At 36.7% G+C, this 15,373-nt stretch overlaps 1 protein-coding gene across 5 annotated transcripts in view; it reads left to right on the top strand.

Moving 5' to 3' along the window:
* Window positions 1-15,373, top strand: part of OPA1 (OPA1 mitochondrial dynamin like GTPase) — a 52,305-nt gene that overhangs the window by 34,626 nt on the left and 2,306 nt on the right. For all 5 annotated transcript variants that reach the window (XM_050308017.1, XM_050308015.1, XM_050308016.1 and 2 more), the window contains one exon: window positions 15,286-15,363. In XM_050308017.1, the coding sequence (XP_050163974.1) occupies window positions 15,286-15,350 (65 nt within the window). In that variant the 3' untranslated portion in view covers window positions 15,351-15,363. The remainder of the gene's footprint in view (window positions 1-15,285; window positions 15,364-15,373) is intronic.

Below are 15,373 nucleotides of genomic sequence, written 5' to 3'. Positions count from 1 at the left end.
CCAGCATGTCATTTCTCTGGTGGTTACAAATAGTCTTTTAGTTTCCAGTCTAGATTTGTAAATATGAGGCTAGAATTAACTTCCTGATTGGAAACTTACTTGCAAATATAAATTATTTATATACCTGAGGTTGGGATGCTTCCTGTTGATGGTAATATGGCAACATTGTCTCACTGCTGTTACATCAGTCTTTTAATGCTGAAACACTGGAAGTGCTTTATTGTTTGTTCATGATACTGGTTAATGGCAAACTATCACTAGCATGGATGACCCAGAATCTTAATGAGAGCTCATATAAGACTCAAAACTTATTTCAGCAAATTTTGTTATCTGTGTTATACAGCCTTGAATGTTATTTTAATCCCACATAGGGATATTCCTTGATGATGTTTATGCCCTGAATGTTGCTGCTTCTCAGTGTTGATGTCTTTAAGTTTTATTCTAGTTATTTTAAAGAATATAAACAGAACTTTTGAACAGTTTCTAACAAATTACTAGTTTTATAATCTACTGAAGGTTGTTTTTTCTTTAGAAAAAGGCTTTAGGTGTAATGTAAATGTACTCCTTACCATAAGTATATTATCATGACACTTATATCAGTGAAGTGAGCAATTACTAAGTTTATAGAAATAAAGGAACTATTTGGAGGAAAGGATCATATGGTGCAAAAAGGGGCAGAGGAGAATCTGAATAGCTGAATTGAAAAAAAATTACTTTAAAAGTGTCCTAAAATGCAATCAATCCATAAGAATACCTGTATTGAAAGATACACCAGCAGCTGATGTATCCCAGTGTCGTGTTCCTGGCAATGAGCAGATGTGGGAACAGCATAAGAACAGGTTAAGCATGCAGCAGTGCATGCCTGTTATGCTCTAACAGCATCCAACAATCTGTGGTTCCAAGATTTCCTAATCCTGAGGTAATACCTTTGTGATTAATAGCCATTCAAGGAATTTTTTTTTCATCCTGTGAATTTCTCTAATTGCTTTTTGAACTCAAGTAAACTTCGGCATCTGCAGCATCCTGTGGCAATTAGTTCCAGGGTTCAACTACACATTGTGTGAAAAAGTACTTCCTTTTTTTTTGTTTCTGAACCACCTGCCAGTTTCATTTGGCTCTCCTTAGTTCTTTCTCTGTAAAAAGCATTCAGTAATCTTTTTCTATTCATTTTTTTTGTGCCATTCATGACTTCATAGATGTATATGCTACCTGCACTTGATCTTTTTACTGGCTTGAAAAATTCTCTTGGTGTAGTTGTTCTTGGTATGGACATTGTTTCCTAGCTTTAGTCAGCGTTGCTACTCTTTTCCCCTTTCTTAGTTCTATAAAACTTTTTTTGAGGTGAAAGAACAGAACCTCCACAAAATACTTGAAATGTATCTGCATTATGGATTTATACAGTTGTATTGTTGTGGTTTCTGGGTTTTATTCTGGTCTTTATACAGTAATTCCTTGTAGCCTGTTTCATCTTTTGACTCCTGCTGAGCAGTGAACTGATGACTACAATGGACTATCTGCTACAACTCCCAAGTTCTTTTGTGAGAAGCAAAAGTTGTGACATTTCCCTTGTCATATTTTTAAACTGTAGGTAGAGTTGAGATGTGTTTATTGTTTTGCTTAGGATGCAGAAACAAGGAATTTGCTGTCTGTGTCTTACATGTCTAACTGGACACTTTGGGCTTATTCAGCAGTGGGCAGGAACCTGTTTTAATGCAATTTAAAACCTCCCTCACAACTCTGGTGCATTATTTATAATGAAGTTCTTCTCCCAAGTTGTCTGCCAGTTAAAGAACATAGCCAGGTCTTTCACCCTGACTTGGATAGCCTCATCAATAACGGGAAGAATTATGTTGACTTTCTAGTTGCACCTGTATCTTGATTGTGCTCATTGCTGAAGGACAAAACATTTTGATTTGAAACTTATATTCCACATAACTTACATTTTACTATACACTTAGTTAAATCAGTACCTTAAATATACTCTATTCCACAAAAAATAAAATGGGGTAGAGGGAGATAAAATACAATAGTAAACAATAATGTTTTAAAAGGAGAATTTCCACTCATAGAAATGCCTCTTGTCAGGCCGAAAACGCCTTGTTTGTATTGCAGGCTATAAGGCACTGCTTTGGGCTGGAGGGAAAATCTATCTAATGGCAAGTCAGTCCCTTCAAATTCCTTCAGTCTTGTTATGCACAAGTGTGTGCAGCTGGACACAAAGCTTTTCCACTTGCTCTTTTTTTAAAATATTGATTAACCTTTATTTCTACAATACCTTTGTAGATGGATCAGTCAGTATATACCCTTTAGTTTTATCAGTGATCTTTGACAGTACTTACTAGTTCATATTACTTTCTTTTGTATTTATGTTTAACTTTCCAAAGTGACTGACACTGAACATTCATGCAAGCTGCCTCTGAAGTTACTGAAGTTTTTAAATTTTAAGTGTATTTCAAAACGGAGGTCTTTCTAAAATTTGTTAAAACAGTAAAGCTACTGGCATTTTTTGGATTTCAGGATCTTTTTGATGGCTACGCCAAAGTGGATTGGTTATTTATAAAAGACAATTATTTGAAGTCTCATCTTCCTTAGAAGTGTATCTTTTTAGCTATGTTTTCCAGTACTGGGCAATACGATTTTTTTTTCTTGAAAAGAAATGAATACATAGGTGCAGAAATGTGATTTCAACATAAATAATGTATTTTATGCTGGTTTATTTTTAACACAAATGATAGAGTAGTCATGTCAGCAGAAATACTCTGTAGTTCTTTGCAAAACTGGTAGCGTGTGTATAAATCTTAACCTTTCTGTAGACTACTTTTTAACGTGATAATTTTTGAAAATGTCGAGGTCCCAGTAAAAGGCTTCCCAGAACTACCTAATTGTTTCCAGAATTCCACTCTTCTGGACTTGCTCATTTTGTACAAAGGGCCAAAGCAAATTTCCTCAATAGCGTGAGCTCTGCACAATAAGTTGCTGTACAGGTTCTCAACACAAGATGGCAATGAGTGGCCTGTAGAGGAGGTGCGGGAGGCTGAGCCCCCAGCTAGTCAGGTGCCAGGCCTCCCACATCTGCTGCTTCCCATGAGTGCAACTTAGGCAGTGGGCACTGGTGTCCTGGATGCTAAACATTTTCCTCTGGAAGGAAGATGCACTTGCCTATCCTCGTTCCTCATGTTTTCCACTCTCTCTGGGTCTTGTTTGTTTTTGTGATATGTAATTTATGAAGATTATAAAGGATGGTCGTTTTTTTTCTCAGCTACATGTTTCTTGTTAGCAACTGCATGGAAAGTATTAGTTTGTAAGCTTTGTTACTAAAAAGCTGTTAGGAAATGAATGCTTCAGTCATTTTGGAAAGGAAATGTATCTTCCAGTGTCTTTTATCCTAAAGCTAAGCTACATCTGTCCATATTGCAGTAGCATTTAAAATGTGCTAGATGGTGCACATGGATGTTGTATATTTCAGGCAGTAAGCAGGAGCTTTGCCATTGACTTTACTAGAGTTGAAATCTCACAGACCCCAAAGAAATACACGTCCTATCTTCATTTATTTCTTCTCCTTTATTCCTTTTAAACAGAAAAGTTACAAATGTTGCAAAGGCATCCTTTAAGTACGCAGGATAAACATAGCATAGTACATACAAAGCAGCTTTCCTAAGTCAGCATACTATTCACCCAATATCCTGTGTCCTCACAAGTTGGAAAAGAAAGCCCAGAACTTCACCAAATTATAAGTAAAACCATGTGCATGGGGTAGTCATTGGCAGGAAGTGGGAATGCCTGTGGAAACTTGATCCTGAAGTGTTAGGTACAAGTGTGAACGGATCAGCCTCCAAGTTCGTTTGTCAGTAATGCTGACACCTGTACAGGTGTCATGGGCTAGCTGAGACTTTGTTCTGCACAAAAACTTTTTGAAACATTTGAGGAGAAAGCCCTCACATGAAGAAGAGATGGCTTAGGGCCATTTGTTTCGATTCTGTCGTACTTTTGTAAGCTATGAAATATAACAGTTTGAAGGCCTTAATTATTTTCCTGTAAAGACTAAAACGTATAAAAACTAAACAAACCAGAGTTACAGTAAGTTTTATATCTAAAGTCATTGAAGTCACAGCATTAAATTTTTAATTTACTTTTTTACTTTCATGTTGAATGTAAACCATTTGCCAACTTGGCATGAAGGATTTAATACCATATAGGCATATAATAAACTTGCCATTTTAATAGAGTTAGAAGGCCAATGTTAGCTAAGGCTGGTACTTCCATATGCAAGTTGCTGACTCAGGGTCTGGAATTGCTGTGATGTATTTGGCTAAGCTGAATGGGTTCTGTTGGGTCTGGTGTATGTAACAAACTGATTTGGATCCAAGCAAGTTTCCTTTTTTTGTTATGCATTTATGCAAGTTGGGGATAAAGTCTGTGAAGAATACTTTGCATATAATTACTTGTTCCGTGGTTACATTTTTTTTCTTTCATTACTCTTAGCTGCAGAACAAAAATGTTGTGTGAAAATTATCTTACATTGTGGTCATTATTGTAGACTAATTAAATTTCAGTTCCTTGAGATGACTGTTAACAGTATTTTAATTTGACCTCTGTCCTGCATGACATTGTTGATTACATGTGCTCCTTAAAATTATGCTTTGACTTGGCTCTCTAAAGTCTTTACTTTCATTTGTTCTTCTATTATGAGCTTTAACTTTTTTCGAAAGGTCACAGCGTTTCATAGGGGCAAAGCTCAGCTGTAAGGGGAAAGACCTCTCAAATAAGCACATCTTAGGTAATTTTCCCCTAGAAACCAGAGGCAGAAAAAACAACTCAAAAGGCAATGGGTAGTAGTCCTTAAATCAGTCCTTAAGGTGCTTGTTTAGAACCAGTGTGGGTTTTGGTGTTTTCAAGATAGAGAAAAAAGGTATAATTTTCAAGACATTTGATCGCAGTGCCCAGATGTTGCCCGTACTGCTCAAGACAGACATGGGAAAGAGGAAAGCATCCTAGGAAATGCAAATGGAAGAGTGATCTTACTATAATCTGAAGAATTAGGGCTATTTTGTGCTCTCATTTCTTCCGTAATGCCTGAATATTGGAGTTTCAGAAGGTATGTAAGTAAAAATATAGTTACTTCATAGTTGTGAGACAATTCCAGGGGTGGCAGCAGTCTTGTTTTGCTCCTTTCTTCTGGTTGTAGCAGTGAGGAGCCCTCAGTTCTCATTTGATCCTGAGCTGGCAAACATTACATCAGGAGATGTGATGACCTTCTAACGAGACAAAAGCAGAGCAGCCATTTCACTCTGGGAATCACTGAACAGATCTCCAACTTCTGCTAAGCATATGCAGAGCAGCTGCACAGTCCCCTGCCAGCAGGTTCCCAGGAGACGTTAACATGGCCCTGTATCTTATCAGAAGCCGGTTGTCATTTAGAGCACATTCATTTCTGCCTAAATCTCAATCAGTCACATCGTGTGGGCTGTCTGTGTCTAAGTAGTTCAAGCTTGTGCTGGTGTCACCAGTGCCTGGTGGCAGCATGACTCCTGTGCTCCCTCTGGGCTCTGTAGAGGTCCTGGTGCTCCATGATGCAGGAAGTTGGGGGACAGTGTGCTTGAAATGAGTCTGTGTGGTCATGTCTTCAATTTCCCCTACCTGTGAACATATGCAAGTCACAATATATCATAGTAGATTTGCTAACTTTCTGGTGGAATGCAAATTAGTTGGTTTTGCATGATTATCATGTTTTTAATTCCATGTAGATAATTTTAGAAATTAACCCCAAAAAGTGTGCTTTGATGTGAAAGACACCAGTTAAATTTTCAAGTCCATTCTTTTTTTTGTTTTGTTTTCTCTTGAGTTTTAGGGCAGCTGCATGAAACTAATGAGTTAAAACCAGAAGAATGTGTAGGACAGCCTGTGTCAAAGTGCAGATAAGGTGGTTTCTGCTTTGTGTCATGGCAGAAAGTACTTTAGAAAGCTGCATCTTCTCAGAGAGGGAAGTAATCCTCAAGGGAGAACATACATCATTTGTAAATATCCTGTGACGGAGTGATGATTTACTTAAGAATCTCAGATGACCAAAGCCTGTCTGCTATGATTCTTAGTTATTGATGAAGAGCTAGGCACTGATGTCCAGGTCCTAAAACGGATCCTTACAAAGTTCAGCACATTTGTCACTGACTAAACGAAACCTATCAATTAAAGTTGACATTGAAAAATAGTGATAAACTGCTACATGAATAATGACATATTTAATGCCTTTTAATCTTAGCCTAGGCCCATGTCTCTTGTACTTGAGGGTCATTCTGGTGTCTGCCGAATATATGTTTTTCCCTAAAATTTCCTTAATGATGCAAGTATCAAAACATCTAATTGGATGCTATTTTCTCCTTAGTACTAGTTGCTTATGAGGGTACTTATTAGTCAAAATTAGATAAGTACTTACCATGGAGAGATTTACTGTTTATATAAATACAGGCTTTTAAATGGACCAGTATAACATTCACATTTCTGAAAGCTGGAAAAGTCAGTGTAGTGTATACCTGTTGCACATTGTTAATTGTTACTGTAGTGTACTCCACTTTTAATTTTGAAGTCTATATGAAAAGAGAAGGAAATTTCAGCTAGAAATTATACCAAACTAATAATAATGGCCAGTCTTCGCGAGCGAAGATCCGGGGAAGGTCTTTCCACCTTCCAGCCTGCGCATTGGATTTTTTAGGTGAGACACAGTGTGCACGGAACTGAGCCCACCCTTTAATCCTAAGGTTCATCTGCCAGGGCCAAGCGAGCTTGGACGGTGGCAGCGAGGTCCTTAGGACGTAGGTGGGTTGCCTTTAAGGGCTAACGAGCCCCACCTGCCCGGGAGTGGCCCTGACCGGGAATCGAACCCGGGTCTCCGCGGTGATAGCGCGGCGCCTTTACCCCTAGACCACCAGGGGCTCCTCATACCAAACTAAAGAAAAAGAAAAAAACTATATGTTTTTCTTCAGGGTATGATGACATAAGTTTCTGACTGTCAAAAATTAAGTTATTATTATGATCTAAAAATTAATCTCATCACCATTTTATTTTCTGCCATATTCTATAATTCACATAAATAGTCCTGATGGCATATTAATTATCTATCTAATTACTGAGCGTGCTTTCTTTTGGAGGAGAAACAGCATATATTAGTTATTTTTTATGTTAAAGTGTCTTTACAGTTTTTTATCCTTAAGGTTACAATAGCCTTTGCATAAGTAGTTTACCTTTATAGTATAGCTATAGTAGTTCACCTGTATAGCTCCTTTTTGCATAAGAAAAAATTAATCTTTTTTAATATCACTGAATGAATCATTGGGTAATATTTCTGGTTTGCCTTTATGCTTTTTACTGTTTCTGCCCGAAATAATGAATACTATCATGTTCTGATTTATTCTAGTTTTGATTTTGAAATTCAATCTTTCTTTATCTCTAAGTCTGATTCCAGATATGAGTCTGCTTTATAAGGTTGCCTTGTTATTCTGCTACTAAGCTCCTTCTAGCTGTCCGGTAAGCAGCACAGCTATATTCTGTTGAAAGATTGAGTTGTTAGAAGAGTTTTAATTAAAAAATCTAAGGTAGAGACAGAGGACTGAAAGGTTCCCAACTCCTACCTTGCTATTGCAGACATTGTGACTCCCATAAACTTGCAACTTAATACAGAGTAATGATCATTGGTACCTTAGGCTGACCTTAATGACAGTGTAGAAATGTATATTGTTCATGATCTCACACCATGGTTTGGTAATATTTGGTTTCATCTTCATAGGCAAGTGGGACTGATGTGTAATAACCCATAGAAACATGTCTGGTATAAAGTCAGTAGTCTACATAGTTATCAGTTTTGTTTCAGTCCTGTATCTCAGTTCTCAAAGGCTCTGTCAGAGACAGAAGGATTTTGTGTTTACCAGCCTGAGGAGCCCTGGGGATTGCTCCAAGAAACACAGTCAGCTTCTGTTCTGTTCCACTGGGGGAGGGGGGAAACTTGTGGCCAAAAACATTTTGTTAATCTGCAGAGCTCTCACTTGTGAATCTGGAGCAGCTATAGATCAAGACATTGATTAGTAATCTACAATTTCATCAGCACAATACACAAGTCCCATTTCTGGAACTAAAAATCATTATTAGTAATGCTAAAATAACATTCCAGTGCTTTCAGACAAGGTCTTTTCTGCTGCTGCCTGGTTCTCTTTAGCCTAAAATAAAAGTAATACTGTTTTTGTGCAGGCAGCTTTGCTCAGGTATGCTGTGCAGGGATTAATAATTGATATGGTATTAATATTTGCAACAAAAGTGACTTCAGTGATAGCAGTTGTGACTCGGGGTGTTTTTCTGTCTAAACTGACTTCTTAATTTTATTGCATTTCTACAGCAGGCTAAATATACAATCTGGAGGCAATCTTTTCCTGTTTTGAAGGTGAATTTACCTACAACAGGGAAAAGGAAAATATGTCTTTGTAGGAAACAGGCTCCTTGAGGATTTTTCCTTTTAAGACCATGCAAAAGGAAATGTTCAACCAGGTCACCAGCAGGCAGTTGTTGATGAACTCATATCCATGAAATTGATATGTTGGCTGACCCTTGGAGATTTTAATAGTGATACTGAAATAATTCGTTTAGCACCTTGTCTTATTCTATGGTTTAAAATAAAGATTTCTGAGAGGACACTGAAATATTATCTTTGTCTGTGTAATAATGAAAGCTTCTCCCATGTTGCACCTGGATAGTTAGGGCATCTCTTTGTCCTTCTTGTTGTCTTTCTGCAGCTGATGCCTGGAATAGAGGTATTGTAGATGTTGCCCAGATTAAAATACCTTTTACCTCAGGATGGCAAAGGGATTTAAGGCAAGTAAAAAAGCTGTCAGTGAGTCTGGTGAATATAATAGTGGGATGGCTTTCTATGTCTGAGAGAGGAGGCCTGATTTATAAATGTGTTTACAACAGGTTTATATCATAATTATCCCATTCCAGTGAGTGTTCTTTGAAGTCAAAATTTATAGAAAGAACACAATTAAACTGAAGTCAGAATATTTAAAAAGAACTCAGACTGGATGCATATTCAAATCTGGATTGCAACACATAAGAAACATTTTGGAACAATACTGCGATGTAGCTACTATGATGTAGCGTCAGTTAACATCTTCCTTCACTTAACTAGTGGTAACTAAAGAACATGCTGGCTATTTTTTGCAAGCTTGCATTTTAAAGGCTATATATTCCTAATGATTCATGGATTTACTTCATGAACTATTATAAATTCCATTTAAACTTTTCAAGGTTCTGCAGTGCTTTTATTACACTAATGAGCTAATTGTTTAAGAATCATTCACATGATTCATTCTCTTGCCCAACCTCTTTTAAAAAAACTTTCAGCTGCTGAAATTCTCTTGATGAACAATATTTATAGCGGTTTGACAACAGGATGAGGAACAGCGTTTGTCTTTGTAACAACTTAAAGAAAAGGCCTTTCCAGCACCCAGCCATGCAGTTACAATCTTGACCTCTTTCTTATGCTGGGAACATACATATAGCAGACAAGCAGCACCTCCCATGTGTTTTCTTGACCCTTTGACTGTCCATTCACTTCCCATCTGTTATGCAACCTTAAAGGAACAGAGGAGGCCCTCTACTTATAAATCTGTCTTTGCAGATGACAAATGATGTTCTGTCCCTTTAAGGGCAGCCTGGGTGGTTTTACCTTTTTTTTATCCCCCCCTTAAAATTTTAGCTTTCCCCTTGGTCTTACCCAGATGGAAATATGGTATGTGAACAAGAGGAAACTGGCAAAAAACGTGATGGGTAGTTTCAAAGGATTTTCTAAAATTGAGCAGGACATGACCTTGCAATGATCAGTGAATTATGGTAGTGTTTGCATGAGGCACAAGTAAGCATGTTGATACAGGTCTTGTAACTGTGGTTGGAAAGTCTGCTTTCTGGGGCATTATTTGGAGTGGCTGTGAGAATGCTGCCTCATACTATTTCCACAAGAAGTAAAGCTTTCTCACTGCCCTTGGAAAATCAAGGAATAAGAGATTTTTCCTCCATCTCTTCTCCATCTAACTGTTCATGGGGATTGTACAGAACTATGGGGTTTGTGTCTTAGGTAGCCCTAAGCAAAAAATCATCTTTCAATAGAAAACTTTGGATTGACATCCCTAGTTCTTAATGGTGTGCTCCTGGGCATTCTGATGAATTGTGACTGACTGGGCTTTCCTTTTTATTAGAGGAAAGATGATGCATTCAGAGTGGTAAATTCAACATTTCTACCTCTACAGTTAATTAACCATAACATAGAAGTGGCACAGCAAGCAGTGAGAATGTTTGTAGGCAAGGAAGGGATTAAGAAAGGAAGGAAGATTTAAAAAAAAAAAAAAAAAAAAGTGGGGGGGAGAACTGAAATCTAAACACAATCCAGAGCCAAAGGAGTAACAAACATGAACTTTCAAATATCAAAGCCATGTAAACATTTGTTGGATAGACATCACTTCAGTGTAGAACAGGAGGAGTTATAATAAGGTATTAACACTTTTTTTTTGTGGTGGTTTGATGCTGTAGGTTTCATCAAAGTACAAAATAAAGATGAATCTGTGTCCAGAAAGATGTTACTTTTTTTTTTTTTTTTTTTGATGCTGCAACTGAAATTTGATGTCGTATGGGCAAATTTGTAAATGGGAATGGAAAGCCTTTTAATTTGCCCAAAGTACTTGTGCAGCCTGTTCTGGTGTAGACAGACATGAATATCTTTAAAATTCTGTACTAAAACTACTGACTTTATACAGGTAAATATGTATTTGAATGTCTCAAACTTCATTTATCTTCAGAACCATAAGCAACAGGTTTTGTGGGCAAAGGCCACATCTTTTATTAAACCAATTAATGCAGTTGATAAGTATCCAGAAAACTTTTTCTGACTACTTTGAATTTATTTGAAATAAATCTGTAATGTATTTAGCTTTTGTGTTTATTTTATTTTGAGATTATTTGGCCTTACTTCAGGAGATGCACTTTATAACTTGCTTCAGCTGCTTCATTTTAGCACTGTTCAAAAGCTCAGGCACGTAAGGCAGCAATCAGAAAACAAGCACTCCTTCTAAGACTGAATATTTCAGGGATTCCTCTTTTGACCAGCTTATGATATTAGGAAAACCAAACTTTATCTGCCTGTGTCTTTCTATGTTCAGAGTGTATCCAAATCCTCATTACAGATCAATTAGTCTGGTTTTGAGCCTTTTAGATTTAAGATCACAGGATTAATGAAAAGAAAATGAGTGGGTAGCAATAACATTTCATATGGAGATCAGGAGAGACTGAACATGAATGAGGATGTCAAGACATCTGAATAAAGAATTTCCTTATTCCATCGGTGAAGTTTTATGGGATATGGAGGGAGGATTATGGAAGTATTCATGACTAGATCAAGAGGCATAATGAGTAGATGTATGAAGAGCTTATCTTTTAGGTAAACAGAGGGTAAATGGGAAATAGAATAGCCATTCATGGCCCCTAGGCCTGTGAATTTTACTGTTCTAAGATGGAAACAAGGATTTAATTCCAGTTATTCTTCATTGATTTAATTTGATTTTTGATCAGTATTTAACAGGTGCTGGAAGAATCGCATATTTGTAACTTCAGGTCTGCATTAGCACTACTAAAGTGCACATCATCTTTCTAGAATCCAGTGTAAGCAATACTGTATATTTAAATTTCTGCACTACTATGTTGTAAGATTGTAGTGCTGTAACAGCCTTCTGTGACACGGAAGCATTATATAACAGTGCTGGGGTAGTTCAACCTGTTACAAAAGTAATTTGCTAGCAAACTGAATGCTTTTAATCTGTGGGTTACTTGTACGTGGAAAAACACAGCATCACAAAACCTAGAAAGCGCAACAGATCACTTTTTGTCTATCCCTTAATTAACTTGTGCAATAAATATTCTTCTCTGAAACCCAGAGGATTTTCTGGGTTTGCCATGTTGATAAACCTTCCTCCAAACAGAATGTACTGTAATTTACAAGTGTAAGTCAGTTAGTATTTTGATCTGGGTGTCAGTCAAAACCCTGCAAATGTGGGTACGAAGCTTGTGCATTTCACAGAGCCAAAAACTTTCTTAAAGATGGGTAATATCTCTCTTGAATTTTACGAATTAGTTGTTGTTCCACATGCTAATCACATGGTGCTGGTGAAACTGAAGGTGGGTATCCCAGAATTGCAGACCCTGCACTTGCAGTCATTAGAAATGTTCTGGCTGTGCACTTATATTTACGAGTTTATTAAAATTGATGTTGTGTAAATGCGTAACTCTGCCATTAGCCTATTTAAAAAGTAAACCAATTCATCAGACTGCTGCTCTGTGCTGCAGAATGGATTTGGGGGAAAGTGGAATAGGTTGGCTGGGGTCTGCTGCTGCAGCGGGCTTTACTGCAGCTAAAAATACAGGGCATAGGATGAATAATTGCAGCTATTTGGCAGTCATTGTAATTGTTCTTTTTAAGAATAGCCAGCATGTTATTTCAAAGTATTAAATTACCTCAAGACCTCGTAATTATTACAGTTAAGTAATCATTTCAATTCAGTCCAAGTATAAAAACTAATAAAGTGCTCATAAAATGAAGTCAATTTTAGTATGTCTGTTCTCTGACCAAACACAGCTGATTCAGTATATTCTGGTGGAATATATATTTGCTATCCTGTTATTTTAATATACCATAATCAGAAAATTGGAATAGTTTTGTTGGCACAAATCTTTTTTTAAGGGTGAAATAATAATTACAGGTTTTTGCTAATGCTATTAATTTTCAGGACTGGAATATTTCATTAACAAGAGGTTGAGGAAGTTAAATACTTGTATTTAATACTGCTAAATCTGCCTGCTTTCACTGGGTCTAATGGCTTGATCAATACAAAGGACACACTTGGGAAAGCATGTAGCAATTGGGGGGAAAAAGGTATCATAGAAAGCTACTGAAAGCACAATATGAAGACATCTCCTTAGTTGTGAGATCTAATCTCCTGTTTTGTCACTGGCACCTGCAGTTCATTTTGGAGACCAAGGTTCAGGATTAGTAATTTCCAAAACCAGAATCATTATAGAATGGTTTGGGTTGGAAGGGACCATAAATATCATCTTGTTCCAACCCCTCTGCCATGCACAAACACACCTTCCACTAGACCAGGTTGCTCAAAGCCCCATCTGTCCAGGTGTGGTGAACAAATATGTTAATTCTATCCAAAATAATACATTATTTCAAAGGGTAACTTTGTAAACATTCGTAGAGCAGCAGTATTGGTAGCAAGTTATTTGCCTAAATAAATACCATAGAAATAACTTTTTCATTACATGAAAATTTTATATACTGAGATGAAAACAAGGCATATTCTTTTTTTCGTTTAAAAAGGTAGTAATTGGAACAGTTTGAATGTGCTTAGTGAGGAGAAGTGATCATGGGTCTACCTTTTTGGTTTTTTTGACAGCTTTCAAAGATTTTGCTGAACTGAATCAGAATTTTTTTTTTAACCTGGTAAAAATCAGCTACTGCTGTTTCTTAACTTACAATTTACAGCTTTTGCCCTCACAATGACTGTAATCTTCATTTAATATCAAAGTATTTTTTAAAAAAAAATCAGCTGAAATTCAAGAAGTTCTTAGGTGTTTTATTTAGGGCCTAGAGTGTGATTCAGCTTCACTGTACTTCTGTGTTTGTAGATGAGCACAACTGAGGAAGGGCACACTGAAGTGTTGAAAGTCTCAGTGGCTTGCCCTTCATCACCTAAGAATTACAAGATAAAGATAGAACTTTAAGGTTTCTTCATCCTCAGTCAGGCTATTTTCCTTATTTTCAAATGCTAACTAAAATTCTTTATTTCTATTAGAAAAGGACTGCAGGTGTTTGAGTTATTATTATTATTGTTGTTATCATTTTTATTATTACTCTAAAATGCTTTTTATGTCTGTTTATGGGGTTGTCATTTTGTTCAATTAAACTTTTGGTCCTGTAGCTACATTAAAATGTTCTCTATGGAGAAAACTTTTTTCCCTCTCGTTCTTATGTATCCCATTTGAAGCAGATTGTTTTATTTTTCTTCCTGTTTTGCTGTTACTTCAGCTCAGCAAAGCAAATTTATAACATATGGAAATGCTAAAGAAAAGAAAACATTATTAAAAGTTTTTTAAAAAAGCTCAAACCCTGTATCTCATGCAAGGGAACATACGGCTTTAATCCAATAGTATTTTTAGCTTGGAAAAAAATATTTGTCTGTGTTTATGCTCATCTAACTTATTTTTGTCTGTCCTGCTCCTCTCCCCCTGTTCCTTCATATTTCTGAAGTGTGTGTTTTTCATGGCTATAATCACACACAGAAGGAGCTTCAAATGAGGATGTGGTGAGAGAGAAGCAGGAAATCTCACAGGCTTTGGATTCCAGCTATGTTCTAAATCTTGCTTCATAAGCAATTTAATAAATCAAATAGGTTATATGATGACAAGAGTTCTATGGAATCGAGAAAGGAGTGGAAAAATGCCTAAGCCCCTGGATTTTTCCCCATCGATGTTGCCTTTTAATTCTTAGTAACTATTTGTAGTTGTGGTCAAGCCGTGTTTTTGCAGAGAAATAAGCTCCCAGCTTCAATTTTTATATAAAATGAGATTCTGCCCCCATCATCTGGTTACTGCTGAAATGCAGGGAAATAAAGTGCAGGTTTTAAACATTCTTAACATTGTGCATTCCCTTTTGAGGAGATGTCTTGAATACTGATGTGTGGTTCCCTGAAATTCTTTGTGGTGAAAGGACACTAGCTTTCAACTTATTTAGAATGATTAGTGGTGTTTGTTATGATTGCTGTGGAGAGTAAGGGTATTTGGTTGAAGAAGAAAGGGGTTAGTGGGCACTGTTAAAAGCTAACAGGCACCTGGAACAGGTGTACAGTAGTTCTTCTGTGCGTGATCTGATGGAAATTTCAGGTTTTTGAAATACAATGTTTCTAGTACTGGATTCATTCAGTAAATTTTTGAGTTATTAAGTTAGCATTATAATCATAAAATATGTAGGAGTTCTTCAAATGGGACAGGGTTTCATTTTTTCTGATGTAGAAAAATGTTGTAAATCTTCATAATTAAGAAAATACATAGAGTAATATTGATGACAGCATTAGTTCTTGCTCATGTTTGCAGGTTTGGTTTTTGTGTGTTTGGGGTTTATTTATTTTTTTCTTTTTGTACCTGTCCCTAGGTACTTAATAGTAATAGGTATTTGAATGGTGATCTTTTTAATTCCTCCAGAAAAAGTTCGGGAAATCCAGGAGAAACTTGAAGCCTTCATAGAAGCCCTCCATCAAGAAAAATAGGTTGTACAAACAGGTAATTATGT

Source organism: Myiozetetes cayanensis, unplaced genomic scaffold (genome assembly GCF_022539395.1).
Source record: "Myiozetetes cayanensis isolate MyiCay16 unplaced genomic scaffold, myiCay2020 scf13, whole genome shotgun sequence".
Classification (NCBI taxonomy): domain Eukaryota; kingdom Metazoa; phylum Chordata; class Aves; order Passeriformes; family Tyrannidae; genus Myiozetetes; species Myiozetetes cayanensis.
Note: the sequence above shows the minus strand (reverse complement) of the source record. Positions and strands in the feature narration are given on the sequence as shown.